Source organism: Stegostoma tigrinum, chromosome 37 (genome assembly GCF_030684315.1).
Source record: "Stegostoma tigrinum isolate sSteTig4 chromosome 37, sSteTig4.hap1, whole genome shotgun sequence".
In the NCBI taxonomy this organism is placed as follows: domain Eukaryota; kingdom Metazoa; phylum Chordata; class Chondrichthyes; order Orectolobiformes; family Stegostomatidae; genus Stegostoma; species Stegostoma tigrinum.
The window spans coordinates 14,781,584-14,797,371 of record NC_081390.1 but is presented as its reverse complement, the minus strand read 5'-3'; the positions used below and the strand labels follow the sequence as shown (position 1 = coordinate 14,797,371).

At 40.4% G+C, this 15,788-nt stretch overlaps 1 protein-coding gene across 2 annotated transcripts in view; it reads right to left on the bottom strand.

Annotated features, from left to right (window-relative positions):
* lrmda (leucine rich melanocyte differentiation associated) overlaps positions 1-15,788 on the bottom strand; it is an 830,431-nt gene that overhangs the window by 270,071 nt on the left and 544,572 nt on the right. For both annotated transcript variants that reach the window (XM_059640299.1, XM_059640300.1), the window contains one exon: positions 2,705-2,831. In XM_059640299.1, coding sequence (XP_059496282.1) covers positions 2,705-2,831 — 127 coding nt within the window. The remainder of the gene's footprint in view (positions 1-2,704; positions 2,832-15,788) is intronic.

The following is a 15,788-nucleotide window of genomic DNA, read 5'->3' as shown; positions in this document are numbered from 1 at the left end:
CCAGGTTAACAACCCCAGTCAGGGAATTCAGATTCTATGAGGCATCCTGGCTGACCTCATTACAATCACTACAGCCACCATCAGTAAAACTCTACCTAGGGGGCTCGCTCTCTGAATCAGTACCTGTTTGTCATCACTGCAGTGGAACCTTCGGCCTTTTGGCAAACATTGACTCATGATTCTATCACAACTTCATCGCAGGATTTGCTCTCAAATTCCTGAACAACACAATCTTCAACATTAGTATTAATCATTTCCATTTATTATCAGCATATTCTTGTATATTACTCAACAATGCAGTACTTGCATCTGGTCAAATTGCACAGTGCCACAGAAACAGAGGGGCCGAAACAGATGATGAGAAATAAATGGACGGAAACTGAGGCAACGTCTAAAGCTCCTTCAGTCATATTACTCAATGCTAGTATCAAACCAGTTCCAATGCAATACCCAACAGAGTCTTTGTGATCTTTCCCATTCTAATGGTTCTGAGATAAATGTTTTGATCATTACATGTTTAATCTCAAAAGGCCTATTACAGCCTTACCTTTGGCTTCTAAGGAGCAAATGTTCTATTGCACTATTCTTACAAAATTGACAACACACGAATGCTTCGGCTTCTAGGAAGCAAGTTACACCGTCTGGTGTGTATTATACATTCTTGGATAGAAGGGATTTACTAAAATTATGGTCATACCATTGGGGAATGCAAAATGTAGCCAACATGAATTCCATTATTTTGTCTGCCTGCCAGGACAAAACATGCATTCAGACATTCATAACCCCTGTCACACTTTAGATATATTTTGAGTGCAAATATGGAAGTGTGTAAAGAGTTGTTAGGGTACATGTTGATTCTGAAATCTGGAATGTGAGGTAAAACAGGACATAGAGTATTTCCAAAAACCAGCTCTTGTTCCATGCCTCTTTTTTCCAATTCAAAGCCTGCGTATCGGTTTGGGCATGTAAATGAGAATGAGTCATACAGCCACAGAGGTCTACTGCACAGTAAAAGAGCCTTCAGCTCTTAAGGTCTGTGTTGGTCATAAACAACTATATAACTATTGTAATTCCACTTCTCAGCATTTGACGCATAGTCTTGTAGCCTTGACATTAAGTGCACATTTAAACAATTCTTAAATGCTTTGGTCGTTTCTGCCTCGACCACCTAATAGGGAGTGAATTCCAGTTTCTCACCACTCTGAGTGAAAATGGTTCCCACACATACACTTCAAATCACCTGCCCCTTACCATACATCTATACCCCCGGTTGTTTATCCCAAATAGGAAACAAAAGCTGTCAATTTGTAAAGAACAACGAAATAATTTTACAATCTTCCTTGGCACTAATTATCTACCACATCATGCTATGGTAAAGCATTGTAAGATGACTTTCTGAAGGGACTTACATAGCTATTTTCTAGGATTGCTTGGAACCTGATGCATGGTTATGCTGCAGTTGTGAGGAAAGATCACTGTACCCGAAACAATAATTCTGATTTCTCTCCATTGATGCAGCCAAGCCTGCTGAGCTTTTCCAGCAATTTCTGTTTGTGTGTGTGGTTATGTTGCCATGTTTTCATTGAGTTCCGACATAGCTGGACTTAAAATGAACATGATTTTCAGTCTGTTCATGCAAGTTCTGGTTCATAGGCTAGGTGTTGAATAATGACACAGGATTGTTATCAACTACTTTGATTTCAAATGTTATATACAAAAAAAACATGAATTGACACGTAAACATTCATTCACTTCGTAAATGCCATAATGTCTATCAGAAGGAAAAACTTCAAAGCTTGAAAATAAATAACAAAAATATCCAATTATGCCATCAGCTCTGCAACAAAAACCCAATTATCTGCAGGTTTGGCCACAGCTGCAGTAATTGGTGACCTGCACTTTTGGTCAGCAGACAATTGGGATGATGAAGGCAATTAAAGACAGTCTTATACATGCCCTGCAGAGGTTATTGTCGATGCTATATCAGACCTCATCAATTTCAAAACAGAAAGAAACTGCCTCCATATCTCTTTAGCCGTGGTTGCAACCAAAATCTTAGAGAGGTGGTCATAAGGTAAATTATGTCAATGGAATGACAAATGCAGGCTTTGCAAAAACAGAGAGGAATAATTACAGGCCCTGGATATAATTGAGCAATTGACTGTCCTACACTTGAGCTGTCATCTTGATGTGAAATGCTGTCACACCCTGCAACACTACTAGAATTGGACAGCCCAGTCCACTTTGATCTATGCTGACGTAAATGAAATGAGGTCAAAATCTGGTCATTAGAAACTCCCATATGTGATTAAGGCTTTCAGCTTTTTTTTATATCAATGATCACAAGGTGTAAATTGTCAACACTTTGAAAAGAGAACAAAATGTAAACAAGTTGCAATAAAGTGAAAATGATCGATGGATGTATTGGAACTAGAGACTTGTTTTTTTAAAAAGGTTAACTAGGGTTTAAATCTATATGGGCCAAACAAGAAAAATTTAGTTAAGAGGCCAAATAGTTGCACACATATAGTTTTGTATACATATTGTTTGCAATAAAAAAAACTTCCAGATTAACAAAGTATAAATAATGTTAAGGAAGTGATATAAAAGTCATTTTCTTTCCTGCCTTTAATGTACTTTGAGGATTCATGACTATTTCAGCAACACAAAGATTGCATGACTATGTCGTTAACTGCTGTCTTACCAGATCATCTTTGGGTTTCACCACTTTCATGAAGGCACCTCTGGTTGCTGCTTCTGCACATTCCTTTTTTGTAACTTTTTTTGCATCTAGGAACTTCAGTTTCGGCAATTTGTGAAGGATGAAATATCTGGGAATATTAAAAATATTAGGGAATTTTTGGTTAATCATAATAATTTGAAGTAACATCGTTCACCAAAAGATTGTCAGAAGGAGAGGATATGGGATTAAATAAAACAATTAAAAACAAGAAAATGGAGTTAACAGTTGGAAAATAAGTCCACGTTGCATAGAACAGCTTCTTCCCCATTGTTATTAGACTGCTGAATGGGCATCTCAAATTTCAAATCTAATGCCGATCTTCCATTTTGTGCACCTTCTTTGCAACTGTAACTAGGTATCCTTGCTCTATTCTATTACCCTATGAGCTTTGTATGGTATGCTCTGCCTGTACTGCATGCAAAACAAAAATTTTCACTTTACCTGGGTACATAGGACAATAATAAATCAAATCAAATCAAATCAAACATAAGCATAAAAAAGCTAAAAATCACAAAATGGATTTCAGGGAATGTATGATATACCCTATAGCTTGAGACACAAGACATAAATATGGTTTAAAAAAAATTATATTCTGGCTTCCACTATATCTGATTATCCAAGAGGCTATTGTGGTTATCAAGAGCTTTTGCTGTGAAGCTTGTCATTATTGTGACACAGGGAAACAAACACTCCAACCAAATGGTGCACAGCCCACAAACGGAATTAATTTAATGGCCAGATCATTTGTTCAGAATGGTGCTGCCTAAGAAAATTTGTGAATGTCCCCCAAGTAGCATTGTAGTGTATTTTACCTAAGAGGGCAAATGGAGCCTGTAAAGACCTAGCAAAATATATATTATATTAACAACAGCAAAATAAAGGGCAACGGAGTTTTGGATAGTGACAAGTAGCTGATTGGTCTGTGGACAGTGATGAGACATTGATGACAGAGACCTTCCACCTGCTAGCAACTATATGATTAGCTCTTAAGGTAGCTGAACAGCATTGGGGAGGAAGTGTGGATATTTTGGCAAAAAACAACGGACCTCTGGAGGAGGAGGAGCTGTTTCTTGCTGTGCAGTAAAAGGTATCACAAGCCTGAAAATAGCCAGTTTATTTCCTCTTTCCAGTTGCAGAAAGCCATGACTTTTAAATGATAAGTCAAAGATTTTTATAAGTGGGAACCAGTCACCTACTGCCTCCTGCAAACACAGATGAAAGTATCTGGAGAAGGAAGACTAAACTGAATTAGAATTAGAATTAGCTTTATTGTCACATGTACTCAAATGAATACAGTGAAAAGCTTACGGTCACTCAATTACAGCTCCATCTTAGGTACAACGGTATCTAAGTACAGATTGAAAAGCAAAAGTCTGATTAGCATAAGAATCATCTCAGAAACCCTGAGAACAGGGGTCAATGCACTATCTTTCTCTACATCCATAAGATTCATATTTGTCTGATTTTGTCTATCTGCTTAGGTGTGGAGTTTATAATGGGTTTACAGTTTTGACATGCAGAATTAATAGTTCATACCTGTTTAACTGTCATTAGAATCTATTTATCTGTAATAACTTTACATTAAGTACAGAAACCTGGGCTACGCTTTCTGTCATCATGGATCTATGAGATAGGTTATTTGGAGAATTTTGCATAATTCTCAAAATCATTAACTTTTAATGAATCCAAGAATAGTGGGGATTGATTTTCAGTATGCTATCCTAGTGAGACACAACAAGCCTCTATTTAATGATTCACCTTAAAGGAGCCATCAAATTGTGCAGCACTCCCTCAGCTGACGTTTCAGTCTAAATTACTCATGCCTTTCAATGTAGTATAAAGTGAACCTCCCAAATCAGAGGCAGACTTTCTACCTCAACGAACAATGCCAATATCAATAAGTGGAAAGCAGTTATATTATATATCAGCAATTAAAAGTTATCCAAATAAATGATGCAACTCCAGATGAACCCAAGAAGGATTCAAAAGGGATCAAAACTCACTGGGTAGACAAGAGTGTAGAACTCAAAGCATAAACTATTCAGGCATGACTTAGTGAGTGGTGGAGCAGACTTAAGGGTCACATGGTCAATATCTAGCTCCCAGGTAACATTTAAGCCTGTTGTAAGTTCTGCTCAAAGCGGCAGCTTTCTTAAATTACAGAATCCCCAGAGTGTGGGAACATTCCATTCAGCCCGACAAGTCCATGCCAAATCTCCAAAGAGCATCCGGCCCAGACTTGCACCCTACCCTATCCCTGTAATTCCCATGGCTAATCCACCTAGCCTACACATCCCTGGGCACAATGGGAAATTTATCATGGCCAATCCAACTGACCTGCAAATCTTTAGACTGTGAGAAGAAGCCAGAACATGTGCAGGAAACCCATGCACACATGGGAGTGTGTGCAAACTCCACACAGACAGTTGCTCAAGGCTGGAATTGAACCCAGGTTCCTGGCGCTATGAGACAGCAGTGCTAACAACTGAGCCACCATGCCCCACTGTAGTCTCTGCTCCGTCTAAAAGTATCAAATTGTCCAGTTTTCGACAGTTTGTAAATCTTAAGATCAAATGGCTTGAGAGATAATATTCTAAGCCACAACTTGGTGCAGAGCAACAAATCGTAAGAATTGTCTTTCTACATTTAATCATAATGAAACTTGCTGAAAAGTACGAATTGATAACATTGCAATGGGAGAAACAAGACCTATGAGACTTGAGCAGAAAGGGCACAGAATTATCAATTGTGTGTTTCTTTAATCAACTAAATTAACTTAATGCCGAAAAAGGAAAGAAATATAGACTGGATTAAAAGAGGGAGATAAAAAAGGCAAAAGGTTTTAATTGAATTTTATCTTTTAAAAATGCAAATGAAAATTCAGAGAGATAAGGTACAAGCATATGAAATTGGAGCAGACATAGATCATTAGATCCCTTGAACCTGCTTCGCCATTCAATATTGTACTGCTCAAGAAACAATACTTTACACTGTACCAAGGTACATGTGACAATAATAAATCAAATCAATAAATGTGGGGTTGATCCATTGTGTTTCAAATTCACACTTATTAATTCCTAATAACCCTTGACTGCCTTGCCTAAAGAACCTATCCACGTTCACCTTAAAAATATTCAATGACTCTGTCTCATTGTTTTCTGAGGCAAACAGTTTCAAAGTCACACAACCGTCAGAGAGGGAAGATGTCGTCTTATCTCTGTTCTGAATTGGTGGCCCTTAATTTTAAAATAGTCCCTAGTTCTGGACTATGTACAATAGGAAACATCATTTTCACATTTACATTATCAAGATCATTCAAGATCTCATACACTTCAATCAGGTCACTTTTCTAAACACCAGTGGAAACATGCCCATCATGTCCAATCTATCCAAACTGCTCATTCCTGGAATCAATCTAGTCTGCTCAAGAAGCCACACATGTAATAGGTAATTTTACAAAGTCACCTTGTTTGGCAATAATTAACAACAATCATGCATAAATTTGCTGGAGGGAGATAATGAGTTGACATTTTCGTAAACAGTGATGTGGTGCATTTTTCAGGCAGAAATTCACAAATTTGTATCTTTAATCTCATCTTTGTCTCTTACTTGAAATTGCTGTAACTTCTGTGTACAAGTTACAATATTTAAAAAGCATCTGGATGGGTATATGAATAGGAAGGATTCAGAGGGATATGGGTCAAATGCTGGCAAATAAGACCAAATTTATATCTGGTCAGCATGGATGAGTTGGACCAAAAGGTCTGTTTCTGTGCTGTATCTTGCTATGAGTGTTAAGTGAGGGAATGTCATTAGTCTCACTCTTGTACTGTAAGCAAACTATTGTCCTTTATATTTGGTACAGTCAGATTAAGCTAAACCTACACTTCCTTCGCTGCTATTTGGATAAAACAGGAATTTGCTTTCTTTGAAACTGTCTTTTTTGAACCAACACAAACAAAGTGATTTTCCCACAGAAAACCATGTTAAAATGCATTTATTTTTAATTGATTTGCAGTATATGGACAATCCCTAATTGCCCAGATGGCAAATAATAGTCAACCATATAGCTATTGATTTTGGATCCAGACCAGGTAACAATGGCAGACTTCTTTTCCTAAAAGAAATTAGTGAAACAGATGCATTTTTAAGACAATCACAATCGTTGACTACCAACAGACTGGCTTTTAATCCCAGATGTTCATTTAATTCAGATTTCACCATCTGCCATTGTGGGATGTGTGCCTATATCCCCAGAACATTAACCTGGGATTCTGAATTACTCGTCCAATGACATGACACCCATAGAACATAGAACATTACAGCGCAGTACAGGCCCTTCGGCCCTCGATGTTGCGCTGACATGTGAAACCAATCTGAAGCCCATCTAACCTACACTATTCCATTATCATCCATATGTTTATCCAACTACTATTTAAATGCCCTTAAAGTTGTCGAGTCTACTACTGTTGCAGGCAGGGCATTCCACATCCTTACTACTCTCTGAGTGAAGAATCTATCTCTGATATCTGTCCTATATCTATCACCCCTCAATTTAAACCTATGTTCCCTCGTGCTAGCCATCACCATCCAAAGAAAAAGCCTCTCACTGGCCACCCTATCTAATCCTCTGATCATCTTGTACATCTCTATTAAGTCACCTCTCAACCTTCTTCCATCTAACGAAAACAGCCTCAAGTCCCTCACCCTTTCCTCATAAAACCTTCCCATGGTCTCTAACGTGTAAATCATGGTCAACTATGGTCAATTGTGTTGTCTCTAGCAGTTGATCTCATGCCTGGTGGTGTTTCCCCATTGCACACACATCTCTTGATGGTTAATCTCATCACCCAGCCATGTTTTCTTGTTGCATGCACTTTCAACAGCACGCTTCTAGAAGGCATGCAAAGTCATATTGAGCTGAAAGGCAGATCAAGAGATAATGATTTTTGCGGACTCTCTGACAGACAAAAAAGAATCCACTCTTATTCTCCTGCGCTTTTAATATGAAAGCTTGCCTTCACCCCATGTACCTTTTTGAATTGATTTGATTTATTTATTGTCGCATATACTTTGTTACAAAACACAGTGAAAAGTGCTGTATCGTGTTGTCACTCTCTGGCTCCACCTTAAGACTCAAAAATAAACCAAAACATCCAAAACAAAATAATCAATTGCAGTTTCACATCCATCTCACAAATACACATTTGATAGACTGTATTCAAGTAGCAGTTTCAAACTACAACCAGACTTCAAGGCACTGGCAGACAATATGCAGTCACAGGCATCACACTGACGCTTAGCAAATAGAGGACAAAATAAATTATATATGCTTAGTTTTAGGTTTATGTAGCACTAGTGATAACTGTTTACTCTTTTATATCTTAATACACTACTATCTGGAATAAACTGACTAAGATTAAAGGCCGGAGAGTCGATGCCTGTATTCTTTAGCGTTCAGAAGAGTCAAAAGTGACTTTATTGAAACATACAAGATATCTGAAGGGACTTGGCCAGGTGAACGTGGATGCTTCCTCCTGTGGGAGAGTCAAGAACGAAGCGTCATATTTTAAAAGTAAAGGGTCACCCAGATTAGACATATTTCTTTCTCTCAGAGGGTTGTGTGTCTTTAGAAGTCCCTTCTTCAAAAAGGCAGTGAATGCAGTACTGGTAAATATTTTCAGATAGATACAGTCTTGCACACCAAGCGGATAAAAGATTACTGGGGATACGCAGGAATGTACAGTTGAGGCTGAAATCAGATCCGTCATGCTCTTATTGAATGATGGGGCAGGCTTGAAGGGCTGAGTGGCCTGCTCTTATTCCTTGTTCACATGCTTTCTTTGGGGTAGACCCTGGGTTGTACATAATTCAACAAGTTATCTTGTTTAAAAGTTTTGGAGACCACTGCGATACACTGACAACTCCCCTGTAATTTAGTCAATTTGTCGTATGCATGAAGTAATGCACCAGAAGCAAATCAGTTTTGGCTGATTGTTCCACCACTCGTCCATGGCTGAAATTGCTGATCATAGCAGAAACCAATTACTGAAAATTGGGTTTGCTTGATACAATTTAAGATCACATCACAAAATACTGTTAAGAGTGAAGGAGTTAAGGCTGAATATCTGAGTCTAACAAGGGCTACTGATTTTGAAAAGATCAGAGATGCCAAACTGCTAAATTCAGATTCAGATATTAAAATCAGCATGAGTTGAAAAGACTAATTCCTTGGCCTTGAGGAATCTAATGAGGATTGGAAGTTCAATATCCTTTTCTATTCTAGCCCTGCAAAGCTGGTAATTGCTCTGCTCCACTGGGTATTAAGTAGTTGGGCATTTTCCTACTACTGTATCACTATAAAACAAAATATAGTGTAATTAGTGCAGCAGGTATGTCACCTCAACAGCACTGGCCAAACCCTAAATAAACATCAGCTAACATTCACAGAAGTTAAATTCATCACATTCAATTAGCGTTATACTATTGCGTGTGTTTGCTATCTTGAAGTTTTTTTTTAATAAAAGAGCTGTAGAATTACAGAGAGCTGTGGACCTTGACATATCTAGGAGAGGAACAGTAGTCTACTGGGCAGATTATTGAGAAAGATTCTTGAGCCTTTCTGTCAAGTCAGTCACTTCTGTTTGTACGGGTTGGTTGCCATTGCACTTTAATCTTATACTTATGTGGGGAGTGCTATTGAAGTGGTTGCCGTTGGCAGTAAGCCAAACATCGGAGACAACGATCCTTAAGGATTTCTGCTGATTCAGATTCAGCGGATACATTTTCAAAAGAACTCACAGACGTCTGTAGTGCCCTGACCTGTATTAGCTGCATAAGATGGAAGAGGGAAACATCAACAATCTCTCTTAAGACAGTGAAATCCATTGTTTAGTTGAAGTTTGGAAAAAATAGCACCAACTTGCACTTGTACACTGCCTTTGATGCACAGAAATGTTCAGCGATATCTCTCAGAAGTTTGAATAGATAATGATCACAGAGGCAAAAATGGGAGATGCAGTGACGAGTTGTTTCGTCAAATAGAGGTTGTAGAATGAGCTGGCTGCATATCTCCAAATTATATTGTTTCACCACTTGTGGCCATACCTTCTGCTTTTGAGAGTGTCAACCCTGGAATCAATTCCTAAACCTCTCTCTCTCTTTTTTAAGACTTTTCTTAAAACCTATTTCTTCAACCAAGTTTATGGTCACTGGTTCAATATTTACTGAAATAGCTCAACAGAAAATTTTGGCTAATTACACTCCTGTGCAATGCCTTTAGAAGTTTTACTATGGCAAAAGAACTACACACATGGAAGCTGTTTCAAGGGAGCTAGAATGGCAAAAAAGAAAAAGTCGAAGTGCTGGCTAGTGTTGGGATTTAAAAGGGATTGCATGAGACAACATAGCTTAATTAGATCCAATATCAGGACACCATTTGGGGGATCTGGTTCCTTTTGCTTATACTAATAAACCCAGTTCTCTTAACCCAGCAGTACATCTGTACGCACATTAATAATTGGTTTCCTTTACGGAACACTGTACCAACACAAAGAGCAGGCTTACTCAATCACAAATACAAAGGCAGCATATCACAGATGCAGGAAACATGAACTATAAACAGAACATGCTGGACATGCAAAGCAGGTCAGTCCTGCTGAGTATTTCAAGCATGTTCTGGTGGTTGAGTCATAAACTAGTTTTGGAGGAAAAAGGCCATAAGACGTAGGAGCAGAAGCAGACCATTCAGCCCACCAAGTGTGCTCTGCTTTTAAATGAAATTGTGTCTGATCTGATCATTCTCAACTCCACTTTAGGCAGCACAGCGGCTCAGTGATTAGCACTGCTACTTCACAGCACCAAGGACCTGAGTTCGATTCCAGACTTAGGCGGCTGTCTGCGTGGAGTTTGCACATTCTCATTGTATCTGCATGGATTTCTTCTGGGTGCCCCAGTTTCCTCCTGCAGTCCAAAGATGGCGTGCAGGTTGGTGGATTGGCTGTGCTAAATTGCCCATAGGGCCTATGGATGTGTAGGCTATAAGGACTAGCCATGGAGAAATGTAGGGTTATGGGGGAGGCGAGGCTCCTCAGAGTCAGTATGGACTAAATGGCCTGCTTCCACACTGTAGGGATTCTACAAATTTTTTTATATTCCCTTATTATTCACTTTCACCGAAACCCTTGATTCCCTTCCTGATTAAAGTTGAAGTCAGCACCGTTCTCCAGCCAGGAAGCCCAGAGTCAGTCTTAAGACATTGGCTTATTGATGGGCTTCGGACAGGAGTTCCATTCCCATCTAGGAGGAAGAGCAGACAGTCAAATGGCTGCTAGCCGCTAACATTATTGACAGTGGTGGTACTCCAGGCTATCCCTAATGAAGAGGCAACTAGGGCCAGGTTTCTGGGCCATACTGAAGATTTTGGGGCCTGTGTGTAGCCATTTTGTTGGGGTTGTGTGAGTGTGTTGCACTTACTCAGGCTGTGAGGACTAACTGTGAGAAGGAATGATCCCCAATACCACCACAAACACAACCAACTCCCCCCCACCCCCAACCCATCCACCAACAAACCATCCCAGCCAGTTCCAGTCTGGCATTTGGCCCAAGCATGCACCCAGCAGCAGGAGAACGCCCTTAAGTAGTTGATAAAATACCAATGACAGCAGGAACATTACCAGCATGGCCACCCCCATGGCACCAACTTAGGCCTGCCAATCTGTTTCTGGAGTTGGGGTGGGGGAGGGAATGTCAGGTGTAACGGGTATCAAATTTTCCTGTTAGGCAGGAAATTTCACTCATTAATTTTCTGCCACTTCAGTAGTAAATGTACAAAACAAAGAATTTCCTCCAAAATGAAACACATCCTCAGTCTTGTCAGTGGTGAATAGTCTGCAATGTGAAGGTGCTAAACATCAAGACTTGATTTTTACCATGTGATTAGAGATGAGACAGTAATGGAAACATTACATTTAAAATTGTAGGTGCAGTGTGTAGCAAAGAAGATTACCTCAAAGGACAATGGAATCTCGATCAGTTCAGCCGATGGTCTGAGGAGTGGCAGTTGGAGTTTAATTTATATAAATGTGAAGTGGAAAGATACATCAGGGAAGGACTTATACACTTAGCAGTAGGGTCCTGGGACATGTTGCTGAACAAAGAGAGCTTGGAGTGAACATTCATAGCTCCTTGTATAGTGGAGTCACCAGTAGATATGCTAGTGAAGAAGGTATTTGGTATGCTTGCCTTTATTGGTCAATACAGAGTATAAAGGAGTTGGGAGGTCATGTAGCGGCTGTACAGGACATTGGTTCGGCCACGGTTAGAGAATGCATGCAATGCTGGTTTCCCTGCTATAGGAAGGATCTTGTGAAACTAGAAACGGTTCAGAGAAGATTTCTGAGGATGTGGCCAGGGTTGAAGAGTTTGAGCTATAGGCAGAGGCTGGATAGGCTGGGGCTATTTTCCCAGGGATGTTGAAAGCTGAGGGGTGACCTTATGAGGTTTATAAAATCATGAGGAGCATGGATAGGGTAAATAGCTGAGGTCTTTTACCCACAATAGGAGAGTCCAAAATTAGAAGGCATAGGTTTAAAAGTGAGAGGGGAAAGATATTAAAGGGACCTCTGGGGCAACTTTTTCACATGGAGGGTGGTGTGTGTATGAAATGAGATCCCAGGGGAAGTGGTGGGGGCAACATTTAAAAGACGCTTGGATAGGTATATGAATATGAAGCGTTTAGAGGCATATGGGCCAAATACTGGAAAATGGGACTAGAGCTATATAGAACAGTTGGTCAGCAAGGAAGAGTTGGACTGAAGGGTCTATGGGACTATAACTCTACAAGTTAAACATGCAGTGTTTTCGCTGCAAAGGCTGGAAGTGCATGGTATCTGGGGGCAGGGAGTCAGGTGGCGAATGGCTAAAAAATGAAGAATCAGAAATTTGACATGATATCACTCTCTTCCAGGTTTTCCAGCACCCATCAGAAGACAAGTGTGAATCCAACATGGAGATACTGCAGCAGCTATTTGAACATGTAAATAAGCAATCAGTTGTGGCTAACATGACTGAATGCAACAATCGATGGGTTTCTTGAGCTGTCTGCTGCAAAGGTGCTGCCTATGTAAACGGCTTATCTTCACTATGCTTGCTCTTGGAGCGTGCTTTCAATATTTAACGTGATTTCCAACTTTTTGGAAGAAATCTCACCTTCCTCAGACTTTACTCACCTTGGTCTGATCTTCTCTGCCGTCAGCCTTCACAGCAGCTTGATCAGCTCACACAGTGTGATTATGCACCTCCGATTAGGAACACAAAGAACAGCAACAAAACACTCCACAAGACCAAAGGAATGGACACATACTCAACTCAAAGGAGAAAATACCTTCTCCCCATTAGAAGGAATGCAAAGGATTTTATCTTTTATCCATTTCAATTCTCATTTCTAATCTGTGTGTATGCTTGCTGTTTTATTTTTTTCCTCAAAAACAGCTAACTAATAAACTCAATCTTTTGTTAATTCAAGAAAGCCTGGTTACATTGGGTCCTTTTACAACATGAATTCATTTAGTTTTCTGAGAAATATATCTAGAAGGAGGGGTTCTTTTGTGAATTAAGCTTGGTGAATAAAGGAGGAGAGACAGTTTATATTCTCCTCGCCCAGACATTTAAAGATTTGAGGCATCCTGCCATAACCGTAACAACTTGGGGAACTTTACAGAGGAGCTGATCGTAACAACATTCTTGATCATAGTATGCTACAACTCCTAAAGAACACAAATCAACCAATGGCAGAGTCACGCTTGTGAAACAGTGATTATGTTGCTGGAAGAGAGATTTGAATTTTATAGAATCTTGACCTTGTAATCTCAATGGATGTCAATTCACCAATGAACTTGTTAAAGAGTTCTCAACATCATATGGATTTATCAGCTCATAAAGATGTTCACAAACCAACAATGAAGCTGACAGTGAGCTGTCTCCAGCGAAAGCAATGTTGAAGAACAATGACATCCAACTTTCACTTCTTTGATATCCATCAACTCAAAATCCACTCTAACGTCACACAGTACCATGTGAATTCCAAATAGTAAGAAAACTGGGAACTCGACCACTTACTTTTTCCACAGACACAAGCGCTGAAAGTACAAGATGAGAGTGAAAGAGGATGAATATTGCCTGAGTCAGATGTGGAAGGATAACAAATATCACAAGGCATGTGGAGATGGTTTAAGGAACAGTTGTTGGGAGTGATGAGTAAATATGTCCCTCTGAGACAGGCAAGAAGGGGTAAGATAAAGGAACCTTGGATGACGAGAGCGGTGGAGCTTCTAGTGAAAAGGAAGAAGGTAGCTTACATAAGGTGGAGGAAGCTAGGGTCAAGTTCAGCTAGAGAGGATTACATGCAGGCAAGGAAGGAGCTCAAAAATGGTCTGAGGAGAGCCAGGAGGGGGCACGAGAAAGGCTTGGCAGAAGGAATCCGGGAAAACACAAAGGCATTTTACACTTACGTGAGGAATAAGAGAATGGTCAAAGAAAGAGTAGGGCCGATCAGGGATAGCATAGGGAACTTGTGTGTGGAGCCTGAGGAGGTAGGGGAAGCCCTAAATGAGTTTTTTGCTTCTGTCTTTACGAAAGAATCGAACTGTGTAGTGAATGAAACCTTTGAAGAGCAGGTGTGCATGCTGGAATGGATAGAGATAGAGGAAGCTGATGTACTGAAAATTTTGTCAAACATTAAGATTGACAAGTCGCCAGGCCCGGATCAGATTTGTCCTCGGCTGCTTTGGGAAGCGAGAAATGCAATTGCTTCGCCACTTGCGAAGATCTTTGCATCCTCGCTCTCCACTGGAGTCGTACCTGAGGACTGGAGAGAGGCAAATGTAATTCCTCTCTTCAAGAAAGGAAATAGGGAAATCCCCGGCAATTATAGACCGGTAAGTCTCACGTCTGTCGTCTGCAAGGTGTTAGAATGGATTCTGAGGGATAAGATTTATGACCATCTGGAAGAGCATGGCTTGATCAAATACAGTCAACACGGCTTTGTGAGGGGTAGGTCATGCCTTACAAACCTTATCGAGTTTTTTGAGGATGTGACTAGTAAGGTTGATGAGGGTCGAGCTGTGGATGTGGTGTATATGGACTTCAGTAAGGCATTTGATAAGGTTCCCCATGGAAGGCTCATTCAGAAGGTCAGGAGGAATGGGATACAGGGGAACTTAGCTGCTTGGATACAGAATTGGCTGGCCAACAGAAGACAGCGTGTGGTAGTAGAAGGAAAATATTCTGCCTGGAAGTCAGTGGTGAGTGGGGTTCCACAGGGCTCTGTCCTTGGGCCTCTACTGTTTGTAATTTTTATTAATGACTTGGACGAGGGAATTGAAGGATGGGTCAGCAAGTTCGCAGACGACACAAAGGTCGGAGGTGTCGTTGACAGTGTAGAGGGCTGTTGTAGGCTGCAGCGGGACATTGACAGGATGCAGAGATGGGCTGAGAGGTGGCAGATGGAGTTCAACCTGGATAAATGCGAGGTGATGCATTTTGGAAGGTCGAATTTGAAAGCTGAGTACAGGATTAAGGATAGGATTCTTGGCAGCGTGGAGGAACAGAGGGATCTTGGTGTGCAGATACATAGATCCCTTAAAATGGCCACCCAAGTGGACAGGGTTGTTAAGAAAGCATATGGTGTTTTGGCTTTCATTAACAGGGGGATTGAGTTTAAGAGTCGTGAGATCTTGTTGCAGCTCTATAAAACTTTGGTTAGACCGCACTTGGAATACTGCGTCCAGTTCTGGGCGCCCTATTATAGGAAAGATGTGGATGCTTTGGAGAGGGTTCAGAGGAGGTTTACCAGGATGCTGCCTGGACTGGAGGGCTTATCTTATGAAGAGAGGTTGACTGAGCTCGGTCTCTTTTCATTGGAGAAAAGGAGGAGGAGAGGGGACCTAATTGAGGTATACAAGATAATGAGAGGCATAGATAGAGTCGATAGCCAGAGACTATTTCCCAGGGCAGAAATGGCTAGCACGAGGGGTCATAGTTTTAA